Source organism: Linepithema humile, chromosome 6 (assembly GCF_040581485.1).
Source record: "Linepithema humile isolate Giens D197 chromosome 6, Lhum_UNIL_v1.0, whole genome shotgun sequence".
In the NCBI taxonomy this organism is placed as follows: Eukaryota; Metazoa; Arthropoda; class Insecta; order Hymenoptera; family Formicidae; genus Linepithema; species Linepithema humile.
In genome coordinates this window covers 21,878,778-21,897,838 of record NC_090133.1, presented here as the reverse complement: position 1 = coordinate 21,897,838, position 19,061 = coordinate 21,878,778, and the positions used below count along the sequence as shown (strand labels likewise).

General features: G+C 30.4%; 1 protein-coding gene across 4 annotated transcripts; it reads right to left on the bottom strand.

The window, feature by feature from the left end:
* Positions 1–2,881: 2,881 nt before the first annotated feature.
* On the bottom strand, positions 2,882–12,483 carry LOC105671853 (very long chain fatty acid elongase AAEL008004-like). 4 transcript variants are annotated; one of them, XM_012366351.2, is made up of 7 exons: positions 12,105–12,479; positions 8,635–9,403; positions 8,031–8,089; positions 7,793–7,955; positions 5,383–5,634; positions 5,050–5,293; positions 2,882–4,527 (listed from the first exon to the last, which is right to left on the bottom strand). In XM_012366351.2, the coding sequence occupies exons 5-7, from the start codon at positions 5,632–5,634 to the stop codon at positions 4,043–4,045; spliced, it is 981 nt and encodes a 326-aa protein (XP_012221774.1). In that variant the 5' UTR covers positions 7,793–7,955; positions 8,031–8,089; positions 8,635–9,403; positions 12,105–12,479; the 3' UTR covers positions 2,882–4,042. The 4 variants fall into 4 exon arrangements, with proteins under 4 accessions (XP_012221774.1, XP_012221775.1, XP_067213115.1 ...); XM_012366352.2 differs by having other exon boundaries at positions 8,031–8,056; XM_067357014.1 differs by lacking the exons at positions 7,793–7,955; positions 8,031–8,089 and having other exon boundaries at positions 12,105–12,483.
* Positions 12,484–19,061: the final 6,578 nt, after the last annotated feature.

Genomic DNA, 19,061 nt, shown 5'->3' with positions numbered 1-19,061 from the left:
GTATTATTGTGTGTATATATATATAAGGGTGTTCCATTTTAACTTAGACAACGTAATATCTCGAAAACAATGCAATGTTATACAAAAAAAAATCTTTCAAAAAATGTTTTCTGTTATTATTAGTGTAAAAATTAAAAATTTTTTAAAAACGTGGAAAAAACGTTTTTTAAATTAGGTTTCAAAAACGTTTCTTATTGATGCTTGACGGTTAAAAAACATACATATAGGAAATGTATATGATACGAGCATGTGCTAGCTGGGATATATTAAGATGTATTTTCTGAAGTAAATTTTATTTTAAAATATCTAGAAATAAACTAGATTATTTATAATACAATTTGTCATTATATGAAGAAGTTTATAATGTAAACTTATGGCTTAATTCATTTCAATGTTAAAACAAAATGATGCTTCGAAAGAGCGTTACATAATCACAGTCTTATTGTTTTACAATAGACTTTTATTACAATTTATAATGAAATTTCGCACACTTTTGTGACTTTACAATTCGGTTACAATGGAACGTAACGCAATAAAAATTCAATTTAAGGATGATGCATTACATATACCGATGTATGTGAATTATTTACGAGAATTATGACGGGTTATATAGAAGTATAGTACGCCGGTGGTTGTTTTGCGTCGCGTCTTGAGAAACTTTCACCGCTGATGTACTTTCACCATTGAAAATTAGTACTAGCTGTTTTGTTCATTCTGAAGAGAGACGCGCACGATTAGACCATCCTTATCTTGAAGCGAGAATTTAACTTGTCATAAACCAGTTGATGCAAAATCAGATTTTCCACTCAATCAAATCTCTATTTTAAAATTTTGATATTTTTTATTGTTATATTTGTCCATTATAGTTCTGTGAATTTGCAACTACACATAAACTCTTTCCCGAATTATACCATTTATTTGCTCGATTATTAATAAATTGAATTGATATTACACTTATAATATTAACAATAATAATCATATTTTATTGTATTATTATTATAATTTATATTAATTTATCTATCACGAGTAATAAAATTATCGATTGGGTTTACATGTTTAATTTGTTAATGAATTCTTTATTGAGGATTCTCTTTACGTTAAAAATCATGATTATTACTCAATTAAGTTTATATATTTAATTCATTAGTTAACTTTTTATTAATAATTCATTTTATGCATTTCACTTAGAGTTCATTAAACCCTGTGCGTTTTTTTTTTTTAATTGAGATGGCAACACAAATAGTAGCAAAAATATAGCAGTATTAATCATTATATTAATACCTCTTTTTAGAAAAATAATTGCTGTTTTACGCAAAAATGATATAATAGAATATGTATAAAATATTAAATTTACTTCAATCTAATATTTTGGTATTATCTTTTATCAGTAGATAAAAGTAGAAAAAATAAAAAATTTTAGTCAGTAAGAAAGAAATGATGTCTACTTAAACTAATGTTTAATTATATAAAATATATTTTATATTATAAAATAAGACAGTTATTACAAATGTTATATCAAAATAATATTAATTAGCAAAAAATGGATATTAGATCAATCAATTTTTAAATATAAATTTTAAATATATATATATAAAATTATTTTTATTATCAACAATACGTTAATTTCGATATTTAATATCTTATATTTTAAGGTGATCCCGAAGTGGTCTGTTTTATCGATTTTTTTTAAATAGACTACTTTTTTTTGGTTGTGTAGAATGAAAAATCCTTTTTTGTAATTAAAGTACATATGCAAATACAGAATGGACGGTCGATTTTAAAGGATTTTTTATTCTACACAGCCAAAAAAAAGTATAGTCTATTTAAAAGAAATCAGTAAAATAAACGACTTCGGGATCATCTTCAACAATATTTCTTTTAAATTTTGACGGAAATCTACAATATCGATCATGTCAATTGAATCTACATATGTTTGAAACAAAAATTTGGAGAAAATTATCAATTTATTCATATACTAATAACATTTAACTTTTTATAGTAAAATATTAATTGAATTAAAAACAATTACTTCAATTTTTTTGTGGGTTGTTTACCGACTACTGTTCAGTATCGCGATTCATTTTAGTTTTGATACTACATAGTCATATTCATTTTTTTATATGCGCCGGTAAATTACTGCTATTAGGTGTATGTTTGTGCAATAACAAATTGTGGAATTTAATTATGTAATATAGGACAGTTTTAATCCACAAATAAACACTAAACGCAGCACGTCGATACTTGTTATTACCAATCGTTAATCGCGAAAACAAGCTTTTCTTTAGCTGGATGGTTATTATGCTAAATGTATGAGACGTATATACCTACTTCAGATCATTTCTTTAAATTATGATTGTATTGAAATAAATTTGCAATAAGATGTGCTTTTGCAAGATGGATGAAAAATGTGATAAAAAATGATTCTACATCTTAAAATAAATTATTGAGAATTATTTATATTAATAATTATATAATTATTATCAGTATAACATTAAATATATAGACATAGAAAGTTAATATATTTAATTATATTCTAGTGAATGTATTTAATTACAATTAATTTAATTAGAAAATAATGTATATATGAATAAATAATATATTACATATACATATATTGAGAATAGGATTGCAGATAAAAATAATGAAATTATTTTTAACTACAAATCATATAATTTAATAAGCATAAAATAATAAATATATTTATTATAAATATATTACAAACACGTAAATAATTATTTATAATTGACAGTACCTTAACATTTAACAGTATGCATTTTACTTTTTAATAAGTAAATCAGAATTTTGTGTCACATCACTATTACTTGTTCGCGATAACATTTTGACAATCTTCAAAAACTTTTTAGAAACATCTTTTGTCACACAAAGAAGCACAATCATAATTTTATTAAATATTTTTTTATATACAAAATAAATTATCTTTTCTTTTTTATCATTTTTACGTGAAAACGGCAAGATTTTTTGACATAATCTTATGAGATAAATAAATTGATTATGGACTAAAATTCATGTTTTCTCTCTCTTAAAAACAATACATACTAAAATTTTATCCCGATTCGTATCGGTTTATTTATCTCACAAAATAAATTTTCATAAAAACTACTTCAATCATTATCTCTTTTATGTGATTATTTAGAAAAGCATGCAGCGCGTGTGCCGTAAGATGTTCATCTTATTTAAACGCGAATAAGTCAAAAAGCAAAGGAATTTTCTTTATTTCTAAATTAATTAAAATAATCCCTTTCCTTTTTGACTTTTTTTCAGAAATTTGGTGTATTTTTATTTCCCGAAATGTATAAAATACGTTTCACAATTCTTTACAGAAATAGTATTATCAAAAATAAATTTTGATTTTTATTAGTTAACAATAAACTATATAGTAAAACAATAGGTAAAAACTTATTAATATCTTATATTTGTAATTATTTTTTCTTTATCAAAATTGCAGAATTATCACAGATCTGATTGCACAGTGAAAATTCCTTAATTAACGATTATATGTATATAAATATGATTGCATAATCGACAGGAATTTCTCTTTATAGAAGAAGGTAATCTATAATAAAATCGATCGTTAGGCTCGTCTAATTAAGACGAGCAACATTTTGTTATGTCGGCGATCTTGTTACAAAGATTTATGCTGTTTTTGAATACACCAACGTGCATACATATATACATACATACAAAACGGGCGCTTACATACAGTACGGCAAACGCGCACAGAATTCTTTTTACGCCTAGAGAGCTCCGTTTTCAAGCATTCGTGAATTCCATCTGTAGATAGAACGTTCGTTTGGTTCAGACTTTCAAAAATTCTAGAAAAACATTCAGCAAGTTCTTCTTTCCTTTATTTCTTTGGATACATTCCGGAGCCTTTGTGGAGTTAGTAAGACTTCAACTTTTCTATTCAATCATATCACGAGGATAGTGACCGTGTTGCGACATGACGAAGCGCTCGACGACCGCTCGAACAGTACGAATGAACGAAGCGGTTGAAGTCTTTCTGAGCATCGTGTCGTTGTCATTAGTCGAAGCCACGGTTATCGATAAACACACGGTTTCTGAGGCCGCTATCCGAAATGTAACCAGTGGCCATTTTGTATTGATTCGCGTATATAACACTGTTTTCGTTACCGTTTTTGTTAACGCTATTTTGAGCGTTCTGTACTTTTTGTTGTTCGTTGCAATTGAGGTTCTGCTTGCCCGATGCGTTCTTTCGATTTTTCTTCTTGTACGTTTCGTTGTAGAAGTCACGGAAGAGGAAATAGAACATCACGGCATGCATGCCGATCCACCAGACGAAAGCCTTCGGATAATTGCATTCGACGAAAAGCAACTGGAACGCATGAATCATTACTAAGATGAATTGCACCATTTGCAAAGTCGTCAAATATTTCTTCCACCACAGATACGGCTGTACGCGCGGTCCGAGCGCTGCCAGGAAATAGTACGAGTACATTATGATATGTACGAAAGTGTTCAGAAAACCGAAGAAAGTGCTGTGACCGCCTGCAAGAGAAGATTATTGATTACAAGAATTGCATTTTACTTTTTTATCACTGAAACTGGATGTACAATAACTTTTTAAAATTGATTGTGAATTTTTATGTGAAGTAAAATAAGGAACAAAAAAAGAGAGAGAGAGAGAGAGAAAGAATAAATAAACGTAAAGAATGAAAGAATTTAAAACTTTCCGTATTAGAAAAATTGTAAAAGTCGAACTAATTTGCTTAAATTAAATTTAAATTTATTTTGCAAAAGAATCTAAATATTCAAATCTAAAAATCTAAATAATTTATCTTATCAAACAGCGGGTTTCGAAATTGTGGCTGTAACGTTTTTTTATATTGATTTATAATAGTTAATAGTTCTTGAGCTCCGATAAAAAATTTTAAGTTTTTCTTTCTAAATCTTGAATTAAAATAATTTTCTCGATGAGCAACAATAGCAAACCTAACTTAAAATTTAGTGCTTGGTATTTTTTTTAATTATTTGCAATTTTGGAAGTAATAAAGAATATTCAATTCTTACCGGGGGTAAATTTAACTCCGAACCACACAGACATGGGCATGATGCCGTGATGGATAACATGGAGAGTGGTAATATGATCGTTCTTCTTTCTCAACACGAAGAAGAGCGTATCCGTGAGTTCGATGAACTTGGAAAAGTAGTACCACCAAGAACCATGCACCATGCGCATCGCTAATGGATTGTCCGAATAATCGACCGGCTGACACCTGAAGGAGTAATGTGTTCCCCAGCCGGCAACCAAACTCTGTGAAAACGGAAAATGAGATAAAAAGAAACATCTCGACGGATTTTCATCATGTATGGTGGCAAACGAGAAGCATTTGTCTTACTTACTGTATGGAACAACCACGAGGAGAATATCACTTGAAACAAATTGTACCATATCATCACTTTTCTGAGATCAAACGGTTTTCGATTTTCCATCAGTTTGGGCCCTAAGACTTTAACGAAATAGGCGTAGAACAGGCAGATTGTTAGCGTGGGGAACGGACTACTCATTAGCATCCAATTATTGACTCTGGGATCGCTCTTGTTGTCCATCAGGTCCCGATAACCATCGTAGATAGTTTGCACTAATTGCGCCATCTAAAAGCAAATAATGTTTTTTTACTTGCTGTATTATTTTCACATGTTGAAAAGAAATTGTTGAGTTGAAAAATGTATTGTATTTGATTCGAGCAACAGTTGTGTTTTCTCTAGCTATAAAAATAATCTCGCTCTATAATTAATCAAAGCGGAAGAAAAAGTATAGTTCAATGCTATTGACATTATTGCAAAATTATTATTGTAAAAACCTGTGCTGCCGACAATTATAATTCTTATTCAATGGATAAGAACGATACAGTTGAACGTTGTAAAAAAACAGTAAAAGACTATATTTATTGCTTGAGCAACGTGATTTAAATGTGCGGTTAAGAATCGCGTGAAACGATTATTGCGAGAATCACGATCACAAAACGATTATTGCGAGAATCACGTTCTACGAAATTCGTCATAGAATCACAATTTGTTATATATGTAATTAATCATCATTAGTGAGGACAAAGTTATCAGAAGATATTGAATTGTTTATAATGTTGCAAAATTACACGTTTGAGGGACAGAATTATCTAAACAGAATTTTCTATTTATCTAAACAATAATTTAAAATAAGAACCCAGGTAGCACATGCTCGTTTCATATACGTTTCCTATATGTATCTAATGTTTTTTAACCGTAAAGTATCAATAAAAACGTATTTGAAACCATAATTTAAAAAACATTTTTTTCTACGTCTTTAAAAAATTTTTAATTTTTACACTAATAATAACAGGAAACATTTTTTGAAACATTTTTTTTTGTATAACATTGCATTGTTTTCGAGATATTACGTTGTCTAAGTTAAAAAATGGAACACCCTTATATATATATATATATATATATATATATATACACACACACACACACACACACAATAATACATTTATATATGTATATATGAAGAGAAAAAATATATGTATATATGAATGTATTATTTTATTAATTCTGTGAGAAAAAATAACGTTTCTCTTAACGTTTTTCGGATTGACATTTTAATCAACGAGAAACGTTTTTAAGAATTGTTATAAAACATTTCGAAACATTTATGAAACGTTTCTGAAACGAACATGTACCTGGGAATATTTTGCATTTCAAACAAATTTATATCTTAATAGTGTTAATTAATGTGTAAATAGATATACATTTTTCTTATAACATATATTTTATTTAATTTTTTTTTGAATTGCGAAAAATTTTTATATTGATTATTGCATTGAATTAAATTACAAAGTGCGGCTTCAATTAATTATATTTTTGTTTTAATTCCATAATTTAAAAAATAAACATTAAAAAATATATATATAAAATATATATAGTGACAGAATTCTATCTCGAATTGTTAATTAAAAGAGTCTTAAGGATCGGTTGATCAATGACGATCCTGATAAATTCAGTTCTTTCTTTTTTTTATCTATGCCATAAGTCGATATACAAAACATTTAGCGAGCTCAGAATTTGTTAACACATGTTGTTGTTTTTGTGACTCTTTTTTTATTGCGATAGTGAAGTTCTTTAGCTTAATGAATTGCAATATAAGCGACAGGAAGCGAACGGAGCTGTTTCTCGATAAAACTTTGACCGTCAGATTGCAAGGTGTGCCGATCGAGTTTTCCGTGCAACGCACGACTTAATTGCGATCTGCGTTGATACGTAGGTTTGAGCATCTAAGAAATGTCTTGCGGTTTTCCTCAATAACGATATGTCTGTCCTTTCACTGATCTCGATTGATTTTTCTTCATGGTACAGCGCTTTTGCGACATATTATCGTTGTACGTTGTTTCCGCGAGATCATTATTGTCGCCAATAACAAATTTATTTTTCAACCTTGAGGATACGCTGATGCCAATGGCGGTGCCGTATTTTACGTGACTTTTGTAATTCATCCCGATAATCGCGAAGATAAATTCTGCGTAAAACGTGACTCTTTTATTCTCACGATCAAAAAGTTTCCATAACTCACATGTGAAAGAAACGTGACTCTTTTATTTCCACAATCGTTCTCATAACTTATATGTAGTAGAAATTTCAAGGCGCCTAATATTGCACCAAGGAATAAAAAGCAAAGTCAGATTCATGGGAAAATTATCGAGTATTGCCGTAGCGCGGTGCAATTGAAAAAGAATGTGTTATAAAGTTAAGTTACTCTCTCTTACTGCTTTATTACCTCACATTTTACTGCTTCGATAATCAACGTCGGTCATGATTACAGCATAGTACTCCAAAGTAATCATCATAAATGATTCCATCTCGTCGACATTGTACGATGTTTCGTGGAAATTGCAATATGTTCGACGCGTTAAATATGTCAATGTTTGACTTTCGTCACTCTATGACATAAAAGCATTAAATACGTGCTCTTACAGTAGCGTATAACATTGTGACAAGCATTGATAGCTACTTACGATTTAATGTTCTTTTACAAAGCGTGCTAAATGGATGTCATATTGATTATACATTCTTTCTACAAGATAAAATTATTTTTTTTCTCGACGAGAATGCTGAGATATTAATAGATATGAAATAATAGATATGAAATAATAATTAACGATGGAGCAATAGAAGATTTTTTATAAGCTATCTTTTTGAAACAAAAAAGTAATGTCTTTTAATAATATAATCATATTGTTCAATTATTATAATTTTAAATAAACTGTGTTGCATTCAATCCAAAGATAGTTTGAAAATTCATCTGAATGCATTTTTTCCCCGAATAAATATTTAGAATTCTAAGTCAAATGAATAACAAATTTATAACAAATGAATAACATTTGATCTGCGATTTAATTATGATTTAATTATGAAACATATCACATTAAAAATTAGAAAATATCAATAAATATCGAGCACATTTCTACTAACAAGAGGCGGCCGGTTTTATATTAATAAAAAAATCTATAATTAAGAAGACATTCGCTCCTTGTAAAAGTATCGTGACAAAACAATTTCAACCGGTAAATTATGATTATAATGATAAAAATCTGGCGCGTATTGAGAAAGATAACTTACGTTATCACTCCTTAATCGTAGCGAAATCGGATAAGAACCGAGTTCGGAAAAATGGTCAAAGCGTAGCGGTGGATGCATTCGATGAATTAGAAGCCGTTTATTTGATTACGTAACAGTTTAATGCAGAGCGGTAGATATTTGCCGATAAAGTCATTTTGGAACCGGTCAGTCTGGTTTCCTCGGGGCTGATTTGATTCAGTCTTGTGAAATTATCTACCACTCTCTCTTAATCATTTTGGCATTGGGATCTCGACAAGAACTTTCGATGGATTTAGCGAACACGGGCGAACAATGCTTTTGCTTGCGATTTCGCGATCCGACTGTCGCGAAAACAAAACTCGTTAGCTACATCGCGAAAAACGACGGTGCGGCGCCGCGAGCTGCCTGTACGCGCGCGCATTTCGCAACGCACGCCTGCCACGGAAAGGAAAAGTAACCGTCTCTTCAAAGACTGTGGTGCAGTTAAAAACTCGTTCTTGTTGCAGAAAAATGCGGTCTCGTGTCCGATCGTGGTCATGTGATACTTGTCTTGTAATCCTGTTTGCTCCTCCGCGCTTCGCTGCATCAGCGTGCGCGGTAGTAGAGTCTTGCTGCATCTCGGACGACTTTGTACCTGCGGGTTGTTCTGTGATTGATGCCAAACGTGTTTTCGACGAAGCGCAGCGACTAGTCATAGCCGTTGGTATTCGATTCGTGTCACGGCCACAGAAACCCTTATTTTCACTCGCAGGGCGTTAGGCGCGTTTGGCGCACCGAGTGCGTCTCATTTCTAATCGAAAACAGAAATAACTCTTTTTCAAATGATATTTGTTAGAATCGCTCGCAAGTACAGATAACTTTTCTCCCTTCTTTTATTCTGCAAAAGTATATTATTAAGGATATGTATAAAAAATTATAGATGTCCTAATACTTTGTATAATCATATCTTGCGATGTAGCACTATTGCGCCTTGCAATCTCGCATTTCCTTCGCGATGTAATACTAACAAATTTTCTTAATTATGGATTACTCTTACGTTGTATAAGTGACCGTGTATAAGACCGTGTATAAGAAATAGTTATTATAAACGTTGCTTTCGTTAACTTACTTATCGTAAAACTTCGATTTGCAAAACGGACAACTGAACGATTTCTTATGAATGACGCTGCAGCAAACTTTCCACGCAATTATTCCGAAATTGACTGCCGGTATGAGTGATTTCTGTTGTTTTGTGAATCGGTGGAACACGTGATGTAAAATCCGCAAACAAGTTTCGCGGAAAAATCGTGAATCAAGACGAAAATATGATAATTATTGCGGAATTTCCACAAAATGTCGTCATCCGTTTTTACATGTGCGTCTTTCATTTTTCTTCTCATTTCTTTAAATGATTGTGTTTTTTCCCGAACATAATGATTACAAGATTATTCATCACAATATCGACAAATGTATAAAAGAAAAAATAGGAAAATACTAGGATTTGCATGTAAAGCGTGACACTCCTCGTTTGCTTCTCGTGATGCAATTGGAATCGCCACGCTCTCGTCGCGACTCGTAGCCGCTTTTAAGTGCCACTTGCTTGGTGAGTCAGGTGTATCCTCCCGCGTTTATCTTACAACGAAAGTAAACTGCGACGCTGTTTAAGGCATACGCCCCCGATAAAGTTGCGTTGCGTGCTTGCGTGTGTTGTGTGGACACGTCTCTTATGTTAACCCTCTTTTTGTTGCACGTGCCGTTTTTATTCTCGCGCGCACGACCAAAGGAATTTGTTTGACCACAAAGAGAGTTAGGAAATATATTTTCTTAAGTGCGGAAGGCGTCGAGAAGGACAACAGTCACCAATAAAGGACAGATTGCTGGTGTTCAAGATTTGTGAATAAGTAGGAACTTTCCAAGATCATTATTGTGACGTATTTAATATTAATCGATATGCTTAACGATTTAATAATTAATATAAACCATAGATTGAAACATGTAATAAAATTTCAAACATAGAAGCACATTTCATAGTTACTCATAGGTTTGCCATTTTATTATTGTGCAAACTATGCATATTGAAGGAAAGCGGGATAACAATGACTTTGCAGGATATCTATGACATTAATAATGATTTATTAATCATTTGGTTTCACTTAATTAAGTGCATTCACATTTATCAAGGTAACTCGTTTAAATACGAAGTATTGATTTAAATGTGTACAAAATAAATTGAGCAGTTGAATAATGTTGATGATAATTCAATATAATTAATTTACATAATTATTAATTTGTATTAAAACTATAAAGAAATCAGCAAATTGATGGTGAATTTATTTTGTGTAATACATCAATTATTATATATAAATTATTATACATAAATTGTTAAAACATAATTATTAAAATTAATTGCTTGAAAAAGTAAATAATTTATATTTTTACAAAAAAAGTTGATTAATTGTTTAAATTTTATTATTAAAATTACTAAATAACTTTATAAGCTTAATTAAGATTGCATAGAAATTCTGTTTTAATCTAATTGAGAAATATCTGATGTTTAAAAGATGTATTTAAAAAGGCATTGCGTTTTTAATATTTATGTCTGCGACATGCTTGTTTACACCAAAATTTAGAGAATATAATATTGTTCTTTCTCTCTATATAAAATTATATATAAATCAGTTATTTTTTATTTATGTAGTTGTTATGAATAAATAGATTTTACAGAGGAAATAGGTTTTAGAATGAATAAATACAGGAAAGAATTTGCATCAAATAGAACACGTGGTGTCAATAACACAATAATCAATATCTTGGTCTATAAATAGTCTACAAAATTATATGTAATTTTTTTTTATGAATTTGATATATATATATATATATAAATCTGATTAAAAATTTAATATTTGGTATATCTATATACAATTGTTTTTTAAGTATATATGTTTACACTATATTTAGCAATGGTATATTTATTAGTAGACTAATGAAATTAGCTACTGACAGTAGTTTTACAAGATATAAAAAAATTTTGCAAAAATATAAATTTTGGAAAATCCGTCATTGATTTAACACAATTTATTGTATTCATTACATTTTATTTAATTTTTATCACGCATGTGTATCTTGTATATATTATACATATATTATGTCATGAAATCAGTCATTTTTCTCGTTGACTATTTTGTGACATTCAATGTATTAATGACATATTCAAAAAAACTTTATTGTCTATTTGTGCACTCGAATAGCAGAAATAATTTGATATTAATCACGCATAACGCAATTTGCATACATTAATACTTTATTAACATTATATTTATAATTTTATTAATGCAAACCTCAAATACTTCTACACTTGTAAATGAATAAATATGTAAATATTTATGACAATAAGTACGATCTATACGCGCGAACGTATTTTTAACACACAAATCGAATATGCGTCAATAGAGGTGTGTCGATAATGATAACGCTTCATGTTGGCAGCTCGTAAAATCATGTTAAATACTCACTGTGTCACTTTTGTCGCGTGCTTCTGTGTTCTTTATGAAGTCTTCTCGATGCGAAAGGCACTTCTAGTAGTCTTGCTATGGACACACGGGGCAGGACTTGCGAGTGCGGGATTATCACGATAAAACAAACAAATCAAAATGTGAGAACGAATAAGAGCGAGCGCTGTCGACAAACTGAAGTCGCCACCGCGATCATGGGGCCTTATATTGTCTCTTGCGTTCTTGTAACACCTCGTCTGTCCATTGCAAGCGCGTGTCGTAGATTACGCACCTTCCCTACTTGCTCCCTCTGGGAACCCGCGTTTTTGTTATTACCACGAAAGAGAGGAGCAGATTGAAGAGGCGCTTCGCGCGTATATGATCGTGTAGTTTACTCCGATTGTGTAGTTTTATCCAGCCGTCACCTTCGACAGGTAGTGAACGTTTCTGCATTCCGCAGATAGTGTTTGAGTTCCTCGCAAGCAAAAAACTAGTTAAAACAGAGATTATAAAGGAATATAGGGTATCTATCGCTCATTTGTTGTAGCAGTGACATAAGTAAAAAAATTACGATTTTCCAAAAACGAGTTTTAACGTTTTAAATTGCTATAATTTTGCTAAGAACATTATTTTGAAATACCGTATTGGTATAATAACATATTGTAGTCGGATAAAAGTATTATAATGTCGTTCTAGCAGTAAACAGGAATATTTTTTCTACCAATAACTCAAGAATGGCATTTTGAGTTATGTCATTGTTGCAGCAAATGAGTACTATATATGAATAAATGTCTCCGGTTTCGTGAATTCGTTTGGCATAAAATCATCACGAACGACTTTGTGTATTGTCAATAATCTGAACATAAGCAATTAGTTCGACTATTTTTAAATAATAAATATGTATAATATTGTTTGTATGATAGCTAAAAATACATAAATCAGTACGTTGCTCTACTTTGAAAGTTTTTACGTTCACTCTTGTTCGTGGCTATAATTCAAAACGAATGCACAGATAAAAACGGATTGCACTAATGTAAATAATTAAAATAAGGTTAAGATATTTTATATATATATATACAGAGTGATTCAAAATAACCTGATGTCCTTGCAATGCCATATTCTTGAGCGAATTCTGAGACGATTTTTCCTTTTACAAAATTTTGTCCAAAGCTTAGTTTTCGAGTTATAATTGAAAATAGGTAGCAACTTACGAGTTCGGTACAACGGGCAGGCAGGGACGCGCAATGTATAATGAGACTGTCAAGTGTTTACTGTCGTTTCATGACGCATTGGCCGTCCCTGCCTGTCCGTTGTACCGAACTCGTAAGTTGCAAACTATTTTCAATTATAACTCGAAAACTAAGCTTCGGACAAAATTTTGTAAAAGGAAAAATCGTCTCAGAATTCGCTCAAGAATATGGCATTGCAAGGACATCAGTTATTTTAAATCACTCTGTGTGTATATATATATATATATATATATATATATATATATATATAGAGAGAGAGAGAGAGAGAGAGAGAGAGAGAGAATCCTTATTTGTATAAAAAATACTAAAATATATGATGATAGTTTGAAAATTACTTATATATAAGTTATTTATATATAAAAGCTGTATTTGTCTATCTTGTGATTCTACAATCATCGATAGTGTTGTTTGACCTGCCGCGAAATAATTCCGACCGAAATGCATGATTAAACAAAAAATTTGGTTTGGTTATTTTTGTTGTTCTGCTCAGAGCATATGCTTGCATATCTAACAAAGATTACCCAATTTTAAATCAAAAGTAAGTCATGATATGCATACAATACATTTCTTACTAAAGTTCAGGGTGACTAAATTCATTTATTGTCTTGGCGATGTGAATGCTATCACGAGTCTTTCATAAGGATTATATCAATGCAGCATTTTACGTGCTGACAAAAAGTTTTTGACATTGAATGTTCTGTGTAATAATTTATACAATTTACGCATTGTAATCACATAATTACACACACATGCGAATATAGTTCAAATTCAATAACTCAAGCCATTTGTTTTTTCCTGCGTTGTAGTTTTTTGTACATTTATAATGTTGAAAATTATAGATTGTATATATAAAATGGCATCCTTGATTGCAATATTATTGCAAAGCATTACTCTTATATTGTACTTATTGTGTAAAGTCAGTAATTATATGCAGCACAACTTTCAACTTTTTATATCTTTGATATCTTTACTTTTTTTACATTTGCTACATTTTATGATGCAAATTTTATTATTATTAATGCATTTGTATAGTGATTAGCTTTTCACCTTATTTAACATATTATTTTTGCGTAGTCATTTAAGAAGCTTATTATTATAATTTTATATGGCGATTATACATGTGATTTCCGTGTATTGTTTTAATGTTCATACTAATAATAACTGACGCCATGATGATGACATTTACACAAGAAAAAAAAATAATGCATGCACAAAAGCATTTACTGTTTATATTGCATCGACATGCAAATATCTAATCATCTTAACATTGCATTTTTAAAAGTTTTTTTCCGTTTTTCCTTTTCGATAAATCGTGATTTATTAGATTAAAATAACTGATGACTAAAAACACCAACTTTTATTATTATTTGATGGAATATTAATAAATTATTATTGAATGTCAACGCAAATTGAAGTGTAAAGGATATGATAATAACATTGTCAAGAAGCTTGCGTCACTCCTTGAATCCTTGATTACGCCTATGGACCAAACATCGCATTTTCATGTTGGATCGGACTGATGCTTTTAAGTGGGTACTAGATGACTGTGTGTCCGTGACGCGTAACGATCATAAACGGCGTATACACATACGATACTGATTAGAAATCGGCGTTCAAGGTTTATGCGAGTCGTTTTAACAAGCTACTCCGCAAAATTGAGACGCAATCGAACTAGGTGCCATTAACTTTTTATGCTATAATTTACTACTATTCACGATGCGCGCAACGAACTTTGGCACTGGGTGGTCCTTATTTGTAAGTAAACGCGCACGGTGAACAAGCCTACGTTCTGCGTGGCATGAAATGGTAATGAGTACGACGTTCGATGCTCCTTCATATGCGTTTAATATTCGAGCCGCGTTTGACGGAAATTGAAAAAATGGCGCAAAATTGTATGAGATTTAGCGATAGCAATTTAACGGTAAAAAATGAGAATTTACAAAGAATAATGTATAATATATATTTTGTATATCAAAATTTGCATATAAGAGCAAACTAGAGGATAAAATATTATTAGAACGTCAATCTTAATTTACTTATTAACACGATCACTTGCAATTATACGAACATACGATACAATTTTTTAGGAAGATAGAAATTATTATTTATGAGCAAATAGCAGTTATAATAATTATAAAGATATGTAATAATTATTATACTATCTATATCTTCTTGTTGTGCGATTAATTTTGTCGAGTTGATAGGACACATTGTTTTGTACAACATTATTTTATCACAGTGGATTTAAAAACGTAGCGTATTTTATTTTCCGTAGTCGTGCGTGCGTAAAAAACACACGTGCGCGGCTGTACACACAACATATAAAACAACGGAAATCAAAACCGAGAGGAATCATTCTATTGCGTAATATGACCATCGGACAGTAAAAGCAATATAATCAATTTACATTTCAACGCATTTTCAGCATACATAGTTTGTGCCGTATATATCAATATTTTTTTTATACCTCTTCAAAATCTTGTGTTTTTTAAGATATCTCTCATAAATATTTGTATATTTAAAATATTTTAATTATACACATTTATCACATTAAGAGTGAATGTTAAATATATAAATAATTAACTATAAAAATTCAATAAAACGGAAAATTAAATGAATAAAACATAAGGATCATCTTAAAAATAATCATAGTCAATGTCAAAGTACTCACGAATAGTGGTCCTTACATAAAATTTTTTTCGCGAGATTTTTTGACTTTTTTTTCTTTATCTGCACTCTTCGTTCATCATAGCAAGCGCTATAAACGCTGTAACATCGTTTTTTACATGTTAATAGTCACGTGTTGTATTTTTTCAATTTCAATCTATCGTAATTCGCAATAATCCTGTAAAAATTTTAGTAACCGCAATTATATTATAATGACATATTAATGACATAACATACAAAAAAAGCAACATGGTCAGTGCTTGTAGCAGTGATCGCGGACTGCAGAGAAAGGCAATACAGATCAAGCAAACTTGCAAAAAAATTTTATGTCGAGAATTGCCGGTCGGAGCGACCTTGGCCGTGCCATTCCGCGACTTGCTAATTGTCGTACGTCGAGTGATTATCGTTTGCAGAATTAAAATTCGCACGGCGTAAGGATGACGGGTGCGTGCGCGCGTTCGGATTTAAGTCATTGTTTGCACGCAAGAAGTGTACACGCACATTGCTACGTCGATACGTGTTGTTTACTTCGAGCACACGGAGCCAACAACCCGCGCATTCGCTAATCTTTAGAATCTGCCTATCTATGCTTTGTTGTTAGATCTTTGCAGTTTATTTTAGCGATTATTGCTTTCTAAGAAAAAGAAGAGAAGATACGTAAATTAAGTGATTATTATCAGATGGAAATTATAAATTTAAATAATTGTTAATAAGAGATTAAATGCATGAACATGTTTTTATTGCTGGATATGCAACAAAACGTCATATCGAGATATTATCAAGTGATAAAATGTAATTTTTATAAAGTTAACTGACTTTGATGGATATTACCTTAATGATAAATTTTACCTGTTGATTAGTAACAGTCTTGTGATATATTAATGATATTTCAGATACGATATTTAGGGTTGATTTTTTAAATGTCATTGATCTTTATTTTTTACACCGTCAATGAAATAATCTCCCTTTAATAGCGATATTTTAAAATGTCAAACCGTTTAGGCTTTTATTTTCTGCGATTTTTGATACTGGCTATCAACTGCTGGAAGAAAATATCAAGTCAAAGAAAATAAAGAACAGCACACGCGGTTCTGTAAGATACCGTTTTCAAGTAAATATTTAAATTTTTATCTGCACGATGCCCACTCATCTGGTTATTCCATTGATTTCTCATTTGCTCGTAAGAAATTTACTCTTTTTTTTTGGCTGACCGCAAGGTGAACAAGAAACGACTTTGGACTGCAGAACATATCCCTTAGTGAAGAGGTCGTTCATTGTGACGGCATTTCTATTCGCATCCTACGTGCGCGAGTGTGCCCAAAGGATCTTGTCTGAGAGAGACTCGTTGTCCTTCAGTATTTAATGCCACGTTCAATGATCTTCCGGAACGAGAACTAACACGGCAGTACTTAAATTGCATTGAGAAAATTAAATATACAAATTTCGTTTATGTAAATGTACACACTCTTGATGTTTTTTTTCGTCTTTTGATGTTTTTGCCTTTAGTGAACTTAAGTCGAGTTGAACAATTTTTTTTAATTTAAGCGCGAAACTTTGAACCTTCTTTTTTGTCGATGCATTTCGTTAACGGTAATGACGATCTAAAGTTTGCTAATATACAAAGATAATTTATTTGCGGATTAACCTCCAGACTGCGTGATTTGCACTATGTATTCGATGGTCGAAAAAACTCAAGGTTCATGATCGTCGATCGGAATATATTTAATGTACAAACGAATTTACTTCGCGTTCAACAAGATTGTAAGAAGAAGTTTCGCAAAAACATAAGGTTGCATCTACTTAATACATAAAACGTAATATCGGCCTAAAAAACCGCTATATTCAATGAGTGTCTACAAACATACGATTACTTAATAATGTCCACAGATATCTTTTAGCTTTTCTTATTTTAATAAATAATATTTCTGCTGAAAATATTTAAAAAAAGTTTGTTTTAAATATTTTATGTTTTTCTAAAAGAATTTAGAATCATAATCAAAATTTTTTAATTATTTTTTTTATGAACATTGATTGAAAAATTAATATAATTTTTTTGTTAATTAGTTTTTTATATGCTTTATTAGATAGATTTAAGTTTAAAATGATTGAGACTAATTAATTGGAATTAACATATAATGATTATCATTAATCAGTTTTACGTATATTGTTGTAAATATTAATTCTTAACTAGTGGCTTAAAAATCAGTGAATTGTGATCAATTCACACAATTCACTAATTATAATACATTTTTTAAATCTTAGACTCTTACCTTTTGTAGATTGTATAAAATTTAAGTATAAAACTTTGCAATATCAATAACGAATTTTAATTGCATGACTGCGCATGTATTTAACCTCAGATTAATTATGGAATAGTTGCTGCTAAACATAAATTTGCAAATATAAAATAAAGCAGATTATTTCTATTATATATTATATATTATATACATTAGACGTCAACAATGTCTTATATTTTACATACATGTCCGGTTAGGACATGTTTTTTTTATTGAATTTAGTTTTATTATTTATAAATTAATTTTTTAAGGAAATATCTAACCGAAAGTAGGCTTTAATGACGCAAAAAAATACATTAATTTTAGGTCATTAGGTCATCAAATGGCGTGTCAAAATTAAAGTGAACAATTCTTTAATAATAATTATTTGATAAAAGCGGCATGATAATGTTTACTAAATCGCTTGAAAATCGATTAAGACGATTTGTTTCACATATTTTATTTGGCAGAAGTTTAAAATTATTCTGCACAACTTTACACAGCAGATAAACTTTAATTATACATATTTATAGCATTTCGTATTTAAGGCAAGCAGAATAAAATTTATTTCTGTTTAATGTCAAGGCAAGACAAAATTTTAGAAAAAAATCTTGTTTGAAAAAAAAACCTAATAATATGTATAAGTAATGTGTTAACACAAAACAATACTACGCATGTAGTAAGAAAATTGTCATTCAAATGTGCGTTGCTTGTTCATACTACTGTTACGTAATGCAAAACATTATTCTTCTTGTAGCTCTACGTGAACTTTGTTCTATATTTTG